General features: G+C 34.9%; 1 protein-coding gene and 1 non-coding gene across 2 annotated transcripts in view; both read right to left on the bottom strand.

The window, feature by feature from the left end:
- Positions 1-17,136, bottom strand: part of LOC125910388 (protein unc-13 homolog C) — a 339,112-nt gene that overhangs the window by 294,785 nt on the left and 27,191 nt on the right. Inside the window, exons 4-5 of the mRNA XM_049614136.1 lie at positions 4,424-4,593; positions 512-627 (exon numbers count right to left, since the gene is read on the bottom strand). Coding sequence (XP_049470093.1) covers positions 512-627; positions 4,424-4,593 — 286 coding nt within the window. The remainder of the gene's footprint in view (positions 1-511; positions 628-4,423; positions 4,594-17,136) is intronic.
- LOC125910469 (U6 spliceosomal RNA) lies at positions 11,583-11,689 on the bottom strand. Its single transcript, XR_007453979.1, has one exon. It is a non-coding gene; the product is annotated as a U6 spliceosomal RNA (small nuclear RNA).

Below are 17,136 nucleotides of genomic sequence, written 5' to 3'. Positions count from 1 at the left end.
GATTACATTGGCTACCAAAAACCATTGATGCAATGTAGTATTAGCATTTTGTATTTCTAATACTTCCAATTAAATCTTTAACAAAACCTGCACATTAACTCAGCGTTCTCAAAAATAATCATATTTGGGTCCTCTCTTGCATTACTAAAGTACTATATGTTTAATGCTTCCAAAATATTTATCATTACTTATTTTTTTAATGAATACTTTTAGTATTTTTCTTCTTCCTTGGTCTACTTATTCATCATTATCTTATTGTCTTATTTGTTAATACCTGCCTCATGTGTTTGTTCTAATTCTTATTAGAGGATATCTTCTCACCCTTCAGAGAGCAATACATGGGCCATATGATACCCTTCCACATCATGTGTTATTGTACAGGGTCAGAACTCCAGGAACAACTTCACAAACCTAATTCAATTATATTTTTAAACAAAATACCTTGTTGTATGATCCATAAAGTACTATTTCTTTTCTAGATTTTATTATTAACACAATTCAATTGACTTACCTCATGTAAACATGTATATTGTATATGATATGGGGCAACCTTCTCCTCTCCTTTTATCTCCACATTGATTTTCAATCTTATGGCCCCAGATACAGCTGACTTATCTGTCCGTTTCTCTGATAAAGCAAAAAAGTAATTGGTGACTTTTGGAAATATCATATTTTTCATAGAACTTTTCAAAAGCTTAAAAAAGGCTTCCATTTCTAAAAGCCACTTTTCTAGGTCAGGTTTGATTATTAACAACCCATTATGATTCTTGGAAACACAATTTAAAATAATGTGCCTATTATGTGACTAATTGTCAAATGGTGTTATAGATCTTCAAACAAAAAAGCTTAATCAGAAAACCCTACCATTCTGATACAGATTTCCGTGTACTCAATCAGTTTATACAATGCAATTAATTATTTGGCAATTAAAAGCAAGATAATTTAAAAGTACAATTAACCAGAAAACTATTTTTTCTAAAAGCTTTCTCTTCTCTATGCTTGAAAAGATGAGTCAAAGCTCTAACAAAAAGTTTATTAATAGTTTTCTCATGATTGATTCATAAAGACCTACTAATTCCTAAAGGCCTCCTATTTATTTGGATGGAATCAATATGAAGTCAATTCAGTCCGATAACGTACATGTATGTTCAATATGAACTGATCAGTAGATTTAAGAGAAAAAAAGCACAATCACAAAATTCCTAGAAGGTAAATGTACACAGGGGACCTACGTTTGACATCTACTTTATACATGAAATAAAAAGAGGCAAGCTGATCCATTTCACAAATAAAACATAAAGAGGTAGAGTGACAGAGAAAGGTAAAGACTTCCTGACCCTCTTTCTAAGCATAACGGTTTTTAGTCATGAAAGACACAGTCAACCCACGAAGCCTGTTTTCTTATAGTGAAATATCTGCTGACTTTTCATTGTTAATATTCAATAGTCATTATGTTATAAAGATTCTTCTCTTAGAAGTGCCAGGATCATGAGAGTTTCTCTGATTGGCTGGGAGATAGTTGATTCTCAATAAATATTAAAGTTGCCTGCTGGGCCAAAAGAAATCTAAATCCTGGAATCTTTGAGTCACAGACCTCTGTCCAAAGTCCCAGCCAGGGGAGCAATTCTGGTTCTTTGATTTTTTTTTCTTCTTCTTTAAAATAATTTTTTAACCATTTATTCATTTTTGAGAGACAGAGTGTGAGTGGGGGAATGGCAGAGAGAGAGAGGGAGACACAGAATCCAAAGCAGATTCCAGGCTCTGAGCTGTCAGCACAGAGCCTGATGCAGGACTGGAACTCACAGACCGAGAGATCATGACCTGAGGTGAAGTTGGACGCTTAACCAACTGAGCCACGAGGCACCCCTGGTTCTTTGATTTTAACTATAATCATCCCAACAGATCATGGGACACAGGTTCTGCTTAGATGCCCAGAGCTTTTGGTCAAGTCCTCCCATGCATGGTAGAATCAATTCCATGTGATGAAAAAGGAACATTGTCCAAAAAGAACAAATACGGTACCCAGGTGGATTGAACCTACTGAAGGATTTCACACAAATTCAAAACCTGTCCTCAGCCTCCCTCCCTTTCTTCTTCTTCCTCTCCTAAAACTCCCATCAGCAATGAGGGCACAAACATACAAACTGACGGTAAACACGCAAAGACTTCCCTGTCCTGTTGCATCATATTTTCTTCCCCGCCAATGGGAGGACAGTTCCAGCATAAGAGCTTAAATAGCTGATTTTTACTGATTTTACAATAGCTCATTCAAGCTCCTTGGCAAACTATATATATTCACATCAAAAGACATTTGACAGGAAGAAAAGAACATCAAAAGAATTGCTCTTTTGTCAAAAGAACAATTTAAGGAATTTGTTTTGAATTCAAACTGCTTTATAAGGTCATGTTTATGTACTACAAAACAAAAAAAGGCTATGTATAGGTAAACTACTTTACAACACAAGTTGTGAGTATTGCACAGAGCTAACGGCCTGAAGGTTACTCTTGCCTAACATCTCTGTTTTCATATAGAAAGTTGTCTTGTAGTATAAACAAGATACAGGAGGATGAGCACTGTAACTGAGTTAAAAATTGCATCAATAATGTAGAAGCAATGAGTTTCTTTACGAAAGATTTCTTAAGGGGCACCTGGGTAGCTCAATCTGTTGAGCAGCCTACTTCAGCTCAGGTCAGGTCAGGATCTTGCTGTCCATGAGTTTGAGCCCCGCGTTGGGCTCTGTGCTGATAGCTTGGAGCCTGGAGCCTGCTTCAGATTCTGTGTCTCCCTCTCTCTCTGACCTTCCCCCACTCATACTTTGTCTCTGTTTCTCAAAAATGAATAAATGTTAAACAATTTTTTTTAAAAGGAAGATTTCTTTAAAATGTATTTTGATATTGGGTTCTTAGTCTAGCTTGAGTAATTTGTGTCCAGATATATTATATATATTTCTTTCTTTAAAATTATTATATTTAGTTTCATTAATTGTATGGCTTTATCCCTTTACTTTTTCAAATTTTACATTTCTTGAAGTGTGTGTGTTTTCAAAAAACCAAAAGCACTCTGATTTTCTACAATATATTGATATCCTGAATGGAAACTCTGTAATCGGGGACTGTGTAAAGTCTTCTTGGATTCACAACCAGCCCTTAAAAATTTAATTAAAACATTTCAGATGATATGACTAAAACATTTTGAATCTGGCAACCACCAGTTTGTTCTCTATATTTATAGATCTGAATCTACTTTTTTGTTTATTCTTTTGTTTTTTTTTTATTTTTTTTTAATTTAATTTTTATTTATTTTTGAGATAATGCGAGAAGCAGAGTGCAAGCGGCAGAGGGGCAGACAGAGGAAGACACAGAATCCGAAGCAGGCTTCAGGCTCTGAGCTGTCAGAGCAGAGCCCGACTCAGGGCTCAAACTCAGCAACCATGAGATCATGACCCGAGCTGAAGTCGGAAGCTTAACTGAGTCACTCAGGCACCCCAATTCTTTTGTTTTTTTACATTCTATATATGAGTAAATGGGGTTGTGGGTATGGGCAAAATAGGTGAAGGGGAGCGGGAGAAACAGGTTTCTAGTTATTGAATGACTAAATCATGGGAATACAAGGTACAGCACAGGGAATATAATCAATGATATTGTAATAGTGTTGCACGGTGATGGATGGTAGCTACATTTCTGTGAGCGTAGCATAACATACAGAATTGTTGAATCACTATGTTGTACACGGGAAACTAGTGTAGCATTAAGTATCAACTACAGGCAAAATTTTTTAAAACACATATTAAGGATCATGTCCTCTATAGAAACTGAGCTGATGCATATATTTTTATTATTATTAAATCAGCACTGATGATTCTCGGTTATTATTCAATTACTGTAAAATTCAAATTAAAACTTCATTTAATTTTTGGTTCCATAATAAAATTTCACTTAAAAATTCATGCCAACTAAACATATTCTCAATATCTTTATCAACCAAGGAAATATAAGTCCACACATAATTTGGCTTTGCCAATTAGAGACTACTTTTATATCATCATTCAAAAGATAACCAAAATATACTTTTTATTTATTACTGAAATTTCATTAAGGGAACAAAAAGAAATAAATCAAACAGCAAAAAGTCATATGTATCTTTTTCCTGTACATTTGGCAAAGGTTTTGAAGCTCTATTTATGAATTAAAATCTAGAATGGGAGATTTTCCCCCTAAAAAGACACCCAATTGATTGTTTGAAAGCCTTTCTCTCTTTATCTCAAATTTACCAACAACTTTCAATAATACTGGACTGAAATAAATATTTCAACAGAATGTTGAAGAACATTGATTATTTTTACTTATATGGGAAGATAACACATGCCACAGGTATTCTGAAATTTTATTTAACTGTTTTTCAAGTAGATTTAAAAATAGTCACCTAAGTTGTACCAGACATCCATCTCTCCACTCAGGGTCCTCACTTCTACAATTGTTTGTCCCAAAAAATCATCTGACTCCTTTTTGAAATGCTGCTTGACTCTGGATTTAATGTCATCATCTTCATCCCACACTCTGACTTTGATTCGATCTGTGGAGTTATGGCACTCACTGAAAATAAATGTGGATAAGTTAACCATTAGTAACTGCTCTAAATGGCATTTGATGTTAGCAACTTATTTTATATATAATTTCTTAATGTTTAGTTTTGAGAGAGAGAGAGAGAATGGGCTGGAAAGGGGCAGAGAGAGAGACAGAGAGAGACAAAGACAGAGGATCCAAAGCAGGCTCTGAGTTGTCAACACAGAGCCCAACTATGGGCTCAAACTCACTAATGGTGAGATCATGACCTGAACCAAAGTTGGATGCTTAACTGACTGAGCCACCCAGGTGCCCTGCAACTCATTTTAAATCTGTCTAATCCAGAAAGGCATTGCATATTATCTAATAAAGGAGATTTCCCACTGACATAGTCCATCTAGAGGATGTTGTGGGTGTCAAGGATATTGAAAAATATTGCATTAGTTAAGCAGTGTTAATAAGGGGAAATCACATCCTATTCCATCATATTTCCTTTCACTGAACTAGATATAATCAAATATGGGTCAAAAATCTTTGGTGTATTTTCTCTATGATATATTTCCTGTTTGCAATGGTTGTCTAGAACAACATAGGCATGCTCAGAAAATACTGCACCATCAACATAAAGCCATTGTTATAGATGTGAAGAAAATGGATGTCACAGAGTAAAAATGAGACTACAGTTATGTGCAAGTTCTTAATAAACTAAAAATCCCAATAAGTGTATAAGATATTAAACCAATTAGCATTAAAGCAAAATCCTTCTGTTTTTAAGATGAAACTGCACACTTAATCCATTCCTCATTTTCAGGTTTCCTCTACCTACTCTTGTTGAAGCCCACACATACTATGTTAGTGTTGCCAACACCTACCATGGTGTTTCCTGACCCTATGGCCTTTGTATACACTTTTCCCTATGCTTCTCTGCCTGCTAACCAATCAATCTTTAAGCATCAGCAGCTAGTCACCTGTTCTCTATAACTGTTTTTGTAGCTATTGATCCAGTTAGGATCATCAATGATGAGCTCCAATTTGTTCTACACATGCATTCACTCTAGCATAAGGATCTTCAACCTGGGGTCAGTGAATGAATTCTTAACATACAAAATATATAAAGAGCTTATAAATCCCAAAACCTCAAAAACAAATAATCTAGTTAAAAATGGGCAGAAGACATGAACAAGCTTTTTTCCAAAGAAGATATACAGATGGCCAAGAGACACATGAAAAGATACCAACACCACTCATCATCAGGCAAATGCAAATCAAAACCATAATGAGCTATCACCTCACATCTGTCAGAATGGCTAAAATTAACAACACAGGAAACAACAATGTTGGCAAGGATATGGAGGAATGGGAACCCTCTTACACTGTTGGTGGGAATGCAAACTGGTGCAGCTACCCTGGAAAACAGTATGGTGGTTTCTCAAAAAGTTAAAAATAGAACTACCCTACTAAGATCCAGCAAATGCACTAGTAGGTATTTACCCAAAGGATACAAAAATGCTGATCCAACGGGGCACATGCACCCTGATGTTTATAGTAGCGTTATCAACAAGAGCCAAATTACGGGAAGAGCCCAAATGTCCATCAACTAATGAATAGATAAAGAAGATGTGGAATATATATACATACATTGGAATATGACTCAGCCATTAAAAAGAATGAAATCTTGCCATGTGCAATGATATGGATAGAAGCATAATACTAGAGAGTATTATGCTAATAAAAATAAGTCAGAGAAAGACAAATACCATATGATTTCACTCATATGTGGAATTTAAGAAACAAATGAATATAGGGGATAAAAAAAAGAGGAAAATCAGAAAATAGACTCTTAACTATAGAGAACAAACTGAGGGTTGCTGAAGGGGAGGTGGGCAGAGGGGATAGGTTAAATGGGTGATGTATATTAAGGAGGGAACATGCGATGAGCAGTGGGTATTGTATGTAAGTGGTGAATCACTAAATTCTACACCCGAAACTAATATTACACTGTATTTAACTAAATGAAATTTCAATAAAACTTGAAGAAAGAAAAAAAGAATAAAATGACTTCATCTTTATTTTCTTTCAACTATGACCATAAACAACAAACCAAAGCAGTGTCATCAATACCTGTAAGATTTTATCACTAATAAAACCACAGATATTTACATGTAGCATCACGAGTAATGACTGTAATATTATTTGTAACTATTATTTCCCCTACTAAAGGTATTCTTCAAAGTAATTGATTTTCTTTTCAATTCCATGTATTTTATTTCATGCATTTACAAATACATGATTTTGAAAACAGTCCGTAGTTTTCACCGGATTGCCAAATGGACTAATGGCATAAAACATACTTAAGGACTCTTGACAGTATGCTCTCTCTTCCATTAACCTATGAGGCAAAATCATACCGTACATTTAAGAATAAAGTTTGGAATATGACATGGCAGTGTGAAAATTATAGCCGCACTATTTCTATGTAAAGTAAGAGTTTTTTACAGAGAGCACTCTGGAAATTTCTGGAATTTTTTTTATTGTTAACTAATGTTTAGGGGCACTAATGGCATAAGATGGGTTTGGCCAGGGATTTGGACACCTTACCATCTACTGGACAGCCTGCATGATTTGAAACGATACAAAAGTATTAATTAAAATGCAAAATCCATTGAAGATCACCTCAGTTTGAGATTTTATTTATATAAAAGCACCAACTCTTTTGCACATTTTAAGATTTGAAATTTCCGGTGCACCTGGGTGACTCATTCAGTTAAGCATCAGACTCCAGCACAGGTCACCATCTCATGGTTTGTAAATTTGAGGCTCAAGGTCGGGTGCAGAGCCTGACTGGGACTCTCTCTCTCTGCTCCTCCCCTACTAGCAACCTCTCTCTCTCAAATTACATCAACTTTTTTTTTAATGTTTATTTTTATTTTTGACAGAGAAAGAGACAGACAGACAGACAGAAAGATATACCATGAGTGGAGGAGGGGCAGAAAGAGAGGGATACAGAGATGCCGAAGCAGGCTCCAGGCTCTGAGCTGTAAGCACAGAGCTTGACATGGGGCTTGAATCCACGAACTGAGAGATCATGACCTGAGCTGAAGTCGGATGCTTAACCAACTGAGCCACCCAGGTGCCCCAAAATATATAAATAAACTTTAAAAAAAGTTTTAAAATTTCCTAGAAAACAGCTAGTATGTAAATCACCAAAGGCCAAGTTTATTGTTGTTGCTGTTCTGAACTTTACCAAGAGTTGTTTTCTGCTTTGAGAAATTATATTACCGGTGTCAAAATCACTTCAAGTATTTGAATCAAAGTATTTATATCAGTCTGCAGTTGAAATAGTCACATATATGCTAATTCTACCAACAGATGAAAGCATACATCTACTACATTATGTGTTCCAGGGTACTTGATCCTTATATATTAAAATACATTATAAAACACATTTTTCTTTATATCATAGTTGGAATATTATGCTTATTTTTTGACATTATATTGATAAAATTGCATATTATTTTGTTTCAACATAAAAATGTCATCATGAATTATATCATATAAAAGGGGTCATTAGGACTAATACTGTTGAGAACTACTAACTACTTCTACCTGACTTATGAACCTCAGTTTATTTATCTATAAAAAGGGGGTAATAATACCTATCTTAGAAGATATTTTTGCAAATTAAAATAATATTCTATAACAGCTAGTACAGTGACTCTTAAGTGTTTGTTCTATAGTTGGCACTAATATAACGTCCTTATTTCATGAGTTATTTTTTAAGTTAGTACCTATGTTTATTAATATCTACATTCTTGACTTGGTTTCTAGCATGCATCTAGCATTAAAAAACATATTCATTACATATCTGCAAAGTTTTGCCAAAATAAAATGCTATTATACTTGAAGGAAAAATAATGTCATCCTTCTTAGATCATTTTTATCAAAGAAATTCTCTAATTTTGATAACTATTTTACTATAATAATATGGTGTAAATAACAGGAAAAGAAGAAAAATTAAATCAATGAAACTGTATCTACTGCAACTAACAAAACTACTTTCAACCACCCAGAACAGTTGGAAGAGATGATAGCACAGGTGTGGCCTATTCACTCAGGATCCCAGAGGTAACACACCTGAAATTAGAGTAGGGAGACTAGACAGAGGAATCATTACCATTTTATCCAAAATGTATATTAAAAATAGCTCACAATTTCTTTGCTATCACAAAGAAAATAAAGTCAATGTAGAAAAAAAAAAAAAAAACAACCCAGCTCCCAACCCATTTGTCTCATTCTTAGAAAAACAAAAGAAAACTTAGAATATCAGTAAAAATAGTTATCATTGCCATAAACTTAAAACTCAAGATGTTACAAAGGCAGAAAGAAATCCTTCTTGTCACCTTTTGATAAAATAAATCTCAGAGTTCACATACATCCTAGGAAACAGACATCAAATATAATTTTTACCTGCAAATAATAGGCACGATAAATAGCAAACTCTGGATAATAAAGATTGGTAAACATTTCTAGAACCTATTACTTAACAAGATCAAAACATCCTGTCTTGTTTCTAGGAACAAATTTTTGAGGCCCTAGCCTTTGTTATAAATTTAAGGTAAAGATTTTTAGCTTATTATATATACACAACACACACAAAAAATAATCCATATACAAGAGTAATAACACATATATGTGTATACAAATAAACACACATAGGTATAACTTTTCTTTTTCCTTGTACATACTTCATAAATGTATACGTATACATATATATTTTGTTTTTCTAAGTGTGTATGTGTGTATAAATATGCCAAGTGGAGAGATAACACTGTAATATCTTTATTTTCAAATTCCTATTTAGAAATAGCTTCTCTGTTTTGTACCAGATGTAAGTACACCTTCTAAATGATTTTTCACATTTCCATTATTTTCTTCATTAATTTAGTTTGTATTTTTTATTATAACATCAAGAGTTCAATATTCCCTCACCCCATATACCCAAGTGCTCATTCACCCATTTAGCAGTTATTTATTGAGTCTTTTATTTATTGAGTCTATTATTTATTGAGTTATTTATTGCGTCTTTTAATCTACAGACACAAGTGAGACTTCGTGAGGTTAATTCACCCAACCATACTCTTCCTTTCTTAATGTCAAAATGAATTGCATGTGATATTAATGGATTCAGAACAAATATAATCAGTGATGGGCCCCTATTCTTGTGATTTTGCTGAAAGGAATTTAAATATCTCTGTGTGTCTCATTGATTCTATTTTTTCTATTTTTTAATTAAGTAAACCTTTAAATTTAGAATAATTATAAATTGAGAGAAAAGTTGCAAAGAGAATACAGAGAGCTCTAAATGTCCCCCAGACAGATTCCTCTATTATTAACATCTTACACTACTAACATTGTTTCTATCTTTTTTCTCAGGAAGACATGCCAGTTCCTACTTTATCTTTCCCAGAGTTTTTTTTAAAGAATATTAAAAAATAAACAATGTTTGCTATTATGGTTTGGGTTTAAGCCATCAGAAACTTACATTTTAATCTCCGCAAAGACTGGTGGGATTACCGTTGCAAATGCTGGAAATAAGAGGAGGATTTTGCAATGCATATAAAATCAGAGATTTAGTTTAAGGCAGTGTGGCAAAGAATCATCACAGATGGATGCTTGGCATCTCTGAATATGCGCTTTCCATTTTGACTACATTCCTCCTTTATGTTCCTCATCTTCTCAAGAAAGACTGAAGCTAGATAACTCATATTCCTAGATTCCTCTGTAGCTATGACCCAGATATTTGACCCGCATTCCAGCAAGATCCGAACTCAAAATTGAACAAAGTGAAGCAGTGGCTCTCTTCTGAGGATTTGCTCTTTTGGAAACAGAGGTGGTGGGGGCTTTAATATTTTGACATAGAGTTTCTGGTATTTAGTTATGAGGAGCAAAAGTACTGGTTAAAGATGGCAATGTTGTTTTCTCCAAAGAAACCCTATGATATAATTGGACATTGTTTCTCTACAGTAGCTTCAAAGGCAGGCACTTGACCTCTCCAAAAGCCTTGAGCAACTTAACAATGTAAGAAATCATCTTTCTTCTTCATAAACTAGAGTGAACTCTGTTGCTTGCAAAAGAATACTAAGGAATGTAGTAATTTTTAAACAATGAAGGGAGCTTCAATAACAGAGATTATGTGGAATTGATCATGGAGGACATGATGGGGACAGACAGTGAAGATTTAATGACCTCAGTCTGGAAAGCCAATTCATTTTGAAATGCAGTAGCAAAACAACTGGTCAAACTGTTGCTTGCTATGCCCTGGAACTCTGACCACATGGCAAGCAAAGCTTTTTTATTACGTGAGTGGTAGGAATAAAATTTAGAATGTCTCCTTGTGCTTATTAAATTTTGCTGCTTTCAAAATGCACTACAGTGGAGGTGCACTCAAACTAAATCTAGACAGTCTGTAAGCAGAGATGCCAAGAAGCACAGCTATGCCCAATGAGGCTCACTCTGCTTGTGTCCTGCAATATAAATTGAGGATATCATAATTTGGAACCCTGCAAGGTTGAGAAAAGCCAGCTCCTTCTGTACATAAAAATGTGATGTGTATTTAACAAGCAGGGGTCTCTAAGCGCAACTTCAAAAAGATAAAACTGCTGTCTCTGGGCTTTTCAAACACTTTCCTTCCGGAGGTCTCTGAGTGACAGTGAAGAGAACTGAGAGGCAAAGCTGAGATTCCTGGTGTTGCATTCTCACCCTGGCATACTTACTGTTTTGCAGAGGGTGAGGCAGCAGCTATCAGGTTAAGAGAATTAGAGCAGAGGAGCCAGTAGTGAAGAGTTAAAATTTCCAGACCTATGTGGTTACTTGTAAAACTGTGCTGAAGCCCATCTTCTGGAATCCTGGTAAATATTTTCCAGGGAAGAGTATTGCCAAATGTGCCTCAGCCTGGCTACAGCTGTACTTAAAGCAAATGCGTTGCTCTTCATATCATCATCATGATCGTCATAATGATTATCATCATCATCTGTCTCACTGATTTTTATGTCATCCTCATGCAAGAGCCCTGCTAATCTTCTCTGTATTGTTCTGATTTTAGTATATGTGCTGCCAAAATGAGCACTTTTTAATTATTTTTAGAGCCCACTTTCATTTGCTTTCAAATTTCCATAGTACCTGCTTAGAGTATAGGCATTGACAAATTGGACAAGGAAGGTGTCCCCAAATGTAGAACCAAGAACCTGGAGGAAAATGGATGACAGAAATTCATCTGGAAAGTACAAGGGCCTGCCAGATTGGTTAGCCAAGCACTACTTCTGACACTAGGATCACCAAGTCCTGAGTGTACCTGGCCAGTAGGACTCTGTATTTGCTGATGTACCAACAAAGGTCTTATCTTTCCTATTTTCCCTATTACTGAATGAGACTTCTAAATTAGTATTACCTTATCTCCTTTTCTCACCACAATAATACATTGGTAACTTTGGAGGAAGAGAACTTTAATTTGTAAGACGTAGCATCACAAAGATCCAAACCTGGAGCTGACGGAGAGACTACCCAGACATCATGGACTTCAAGTTAACTGCAGAAACTGGATACAATTTTGGGATTGCCTACTTGGGAAGGGTGAGGATGAATTCATTTTATTCAAATTAAATAAAGAGATAGAAAGGTTGAATATAAATGTTAAATAGTCAAAGAGGTAGAAGGTGGCAGATACTATAAACATGCTCACTCAACAACCTTTCAACCCCTCCTTTTCTTTTTCTACTTTTATGTAAGTACTTCAGCCTCCCTAGTCACTGGAAATGACCACTCAACATAGTCCTTTTAATCCAATATAAGCCCAAGTCTTCTGGTCTTGTCTATTATATTTTCTTCTTTTACTATTCTGGAATGTGGATATAGAATAGCTCTCACTAAAGATGTTAAAACAAAAAATTGGATAAGCTTTGTTCTTTGATGGAATATAATTCAGTTACTGTATTAGCCCTCAAATCCCTGTACCTGTAATTCCTACTGCATGAAATAAACCACTTTTTACTAAGCTACAGTTGTGGTTTAATGTGAAAGTAAATGAAATTCTAATCAAATTAAGTAGGAAAATTATTTAAAAAAACTATAAAGTTCATTTTTGCTTGATCGCCTCTGATACAATTTAAAACAATTAATTTTTATACTCGCTGTGTTTTATGCTATTTCTTAACTACTTAATGTGTTTCCCAAACCCTGACTTTTATGAAAACACAAAGTTTTGCATTTAAGATGGGAAATGACAGGCTCACATAAGAAAACAAAATTTGACAGCAAGAGAAATATCTTTACATACAAGAAAAAAAAATCTGTCACATATAATAGAAAAAGCATAGTCTGATTAAATCTTTCTCCACTAGACCATATCCAACCTGATTATTTATCTAACCCAGACTTCTAGTTTAGTTTACCAGTTTGTGAATTTGGCTTTTTTATCAGCAAAGAATAAGATATTTTACTGCACAAACACTTGAAAAATAAAATGAATATTGTTAGAGCCATTTGCTTTGTGGTTTTCCTTTAAAAATAATTCCCTTCTTAAAGAGTGGATGATATGTCCAATTTTATGGTTTTTCATTGTTAAAGACTGGTTTTGTTTCCATGGGAATACAATATTTTATTTCTTCCCAAATTAAAGGAAAACATTTCCCCCCCAGGACTCAGAATTTTTGTGTGTGTCTGTGTTTTTGTTTTTGTTTTTAAAAATATGAAATTTATTGTCAAATTGGTTTCTATACAACACCCAGTGCTCATCCCAAAAGATGCTCTCTTCAATACCCATCACCCACCCTCCCCTCCCTCCCACCCCCCATCAGCCCTCAGTTTGTTCAGTTTTTAAGAGTCTCTTACGCTTTGGCTTCCCCGCTCTAACCTCTATTTTGTGTGTGTGTGTGTGTGTGTGTGTGTGTGTGTGTGTGTTTTGTTTTTAATTCATAGGTACCATATCTCTGTAGAGCCAATCAATGTTTTGCCAATTTTTTTTGGCTGCCATCCAAATGACTAATTTCTTTATAATTATTTATTCCAATTTTGCAAATGGTTTCAGTGCAAATATGTTTAGATTTAGAGTTTCCTGGAGATGGCCCAATATCCATCTCTAATGGCTAAAGCAAAACAAAAACAAAAACAAAACCCACTCCTTACTCAAATTACCAGAGTTTAACCCATTCTGAGAAAACGTGCTTTACCTACACAGATGCCCATGAATTTTATAAAGTCAATAAAGCCTAAATTCAATGCAAAGAAAAACACGCCCTTGCTCAAGTAATCATACTTTGATGGGAAGTCATTACTAATGTAGTTTATCAGCAAATAGTTGTTAAACGGAAACCGCACCTATAATGGCACTGGATCTAATGAAGAAAGTAAAATACATCTCTCGAGGCAATTATATCACATAAAAAGCCAATAGGAAGTGATGTTACATTAAAAATCATGTCTATTAAAATTATTTAAAATTATAGCCATACCTTTTAAGTGTAGCAAATGAGATTTCTATAATATTTTAAATGGTATTGTACTGAGTTTGGTTAATAGAAACATTTAATAAAAGAGCCTAAATATATATGAGTAAATATGTGTGGGCGTATGCACTAACAAGTTATAAGGGTATATATCAAAATGTAGGTGGTAGAATTCAAAAAAATTTGTATTTTATTTTCATATTTATCTCTTACAATCAACAAAAGCATACTTTAAAATATCTAGTAATTGTAAATAATCCCACTTCAACTCAGGCTGGAAGGCAGAACATTGGCTGAGAAAATCATCAGCCAGAAACCAGCAAGAGCCATCCCGAGGCAAAGCAGCAGCAGCCTTTTAAACAGTAATTAAATTCTCTAGTTACATCTTAATTCCTTAAACCCTGACCCACCAAATGGAAATAATGTGAGACACTCAGTGTTCACATTTCCTTTTAGTGATTTATTATGAATTATGTAGCCCACTTTCACTGCAATATTGATGTCTCATTTGTTACTGAAGGAAGATCCCAACCCTATTACCTCTGAAGTGTATTATAGCACAGGAACAAATTCTAAGTTCAAAACCCAGGGACAGTGCACAGCGACTTTTCTCACCTGCATTTATTAAGGACAAGTTATGGGTATCAGGATCAAAATAACAGCCCCTAATATTTTACTCTGAAGTTTTCATGAGGTTTTTCTTTGTAGTAATAGAGCATTGGAGATCCATTCTATAAATTAATGACAAAGCAGATGATAAAAATAACAAGAAATGAATTATATTCTTAGTGGCACTTCCAAAAAAGGACAGGAGGTGAAGAGGGATTCATGCACTGCCTGAAAGAGCCCTTGAAATGTCACAGATCGCAGAACCAAAAGGCAAAGGATTACCTGGTAAGATACACCCATTTGCCTGCCCCACCTTCAAGCCTCACAATTAGATAATAAATACCTCAAAGTCTTGTATTCTAATTTTATATCTAGTGTTTTCTCCACAGATACTATATTGCAGAATAAGAATTATTCTTATTATTCTTAAGAATTATTAAATACTATTTATTAAATACTAAGAATTATTCTTTTTTTCTTTTTTTTAACGTTTATTTATTTTTCAGACAGAGAGAGACACAGCATGAACGGGGGAGGGGCAGAGAGAGAGGGAAACACAGAATGGGAAGCAGGCTCCAGGCTCTGAGCCATCAGCCCAGAGCCCGACGCGGGGCACGAACCCGCGGACCGCGAGATCGTGACCTGAGCCGAAGTCGGACGCTTAACCGACTGAGCCACCCAGGCGCCCCAAGAATTAGTATTCTTAAGAATTATTAAATACTATTAAAATTTTAGCATTAATTAATCAAAACTAATGATGTTAATAAAAGAAGGGCACTACTGGGTGGCTCAGTGGGTTAAGCATCCCACTCTTGATGCTCAGGTCATGTTCTTGGAGTTTGTGGGTTTGAGCCCCACACCCGGCTCTGTGCTGACAGCATGGAGCCTGCTTGGGATTCTCCCTCCCTCTCTCCTTCTCTCTTTCTCTGCCCCTTTCCTACTCATTCTCTCTCTCAAAAATAAATAAATAAATAAATAAATAAATAAATAAATAAATAAATAAAAGGATAATAAAGGCAAAAAAAAAAAACTTTAGACAAATACGTTACTGCCCATTTTGCTGTGGAAAGAGAGATTAGGAAGACAGAGATCAGAAAATAGATATATATGATATGCATATGTGGAGGCTGAAAGTATAAACTAGTAAAAACAAAGAGTAAAATTGTGATATTCAGGGACTGAGTTTGGGAGAGTAAGAGAGGTTTTGTTTAAGGGTACAAACTTGTAACTAGTAGATAAATGAGTCCTGGAGAGCTAATGCATGGTAGACTGAATACAGACAACATTACAATCATCAAATGTACTTAGAGACTAGATCATAATTATTCCCACCACAAAAAAAGAAATAACTATGTGATATGATCGAGGCACTAACACCATATTAGTAATATTACAATATATTAATGTATGAAATTAAGGTATTATACACCTTAAATTCATATAATGTGGTTTTTTTTAATTTCTTTATTTAAATGTAAGCAGGTTAACATACAGTGTAGTATTGGTTTCAGGAGCAGAACCCAGTGATTCATAACTTATATGTCACACTCAGTGCTCATCCCGACAAGTGCCCTCCTTAATCCCCATCACCCATTTATCCCAACCCCACCCAGTACCCCACCAGCACCCCTCAGTTTGTTCTCTGTATTTACGAGTCTCTTGTGGTTTGCCTCTCTATTTGCTTTATCTTATTTTTCCTTCCCTTCCCTTCCCCTATGTTCATCTGTCGTGTTTCTTCAATTCCACATATGAGTGAAATCATATAATATTTTATTTTCCCTGCCTGACTTATTTTGCTTAGCATAGTACACTCTAGATCCATCCACATTGTTGCAAACGGCAAGATTTCATTCTTTTTGATCCCAAACCAGATAAAAACCCCACTAAAAATAAGAATTTCAGGCCAATATCCCTCATGAAACTGGATGCAAAAATTCTCAACAAGATACTAGCAAATCACATTCAACTGTACATTAAAACAATTATTCACTCAGATCAAGTGGGATTTATTCCTGGGCTGCAGGACTTGTTCAATATTCTCAAATCCATTAGTGAGACACATCACATTAATAAAAGAAAGGATAAGGACCATATTATCCTTTCAATAAATACAGAAAAAGCACTTGACAAAATACAGCATATTTTCTTGATAAAAACCCTCAAGAAAGGAGGGATAGAAGGAACATAGCTCAACATCATAAATCCACACAATGTTACACCTCAAATGTATTTCAAGTAAAAATAGCAGGTATAAAACTGGAGGCCCAAATGGCACTCTCAAAAATAGGAGAAATGTTTATGTGCATAAGAATGTGTATCTAAGACAGGTGTGGTTTCTACTCACCATTTCTTTGGTGCACCATGTATTTTTCCAAGCTCACTTTATTCATTGTTTTTCTTAGGACAAGTATTTCCTTTCCCTACTCCCGTACCTGATAAACATTTACCTGTCTTTCAAAACTCA

Source organism: Panthera uncia (genome assembly GCF_023721935.1).
Source record: "Panthera uncia isolate 11264 chromosome B3 unlocalized genomic scaffold, Puncia_PCG_1.0 HiC_scaffold_1, whole genome shotgun sequence".
Classification (NCBI taxonomy): Eukaryota; Metazoa; Chordata; class Mammalia; order Carnivora; family Felidae; genus Panthera; species Panthera uncia.
This window is presented reverse-complemented; position numbering and strand designations above follow the sequence as displayed.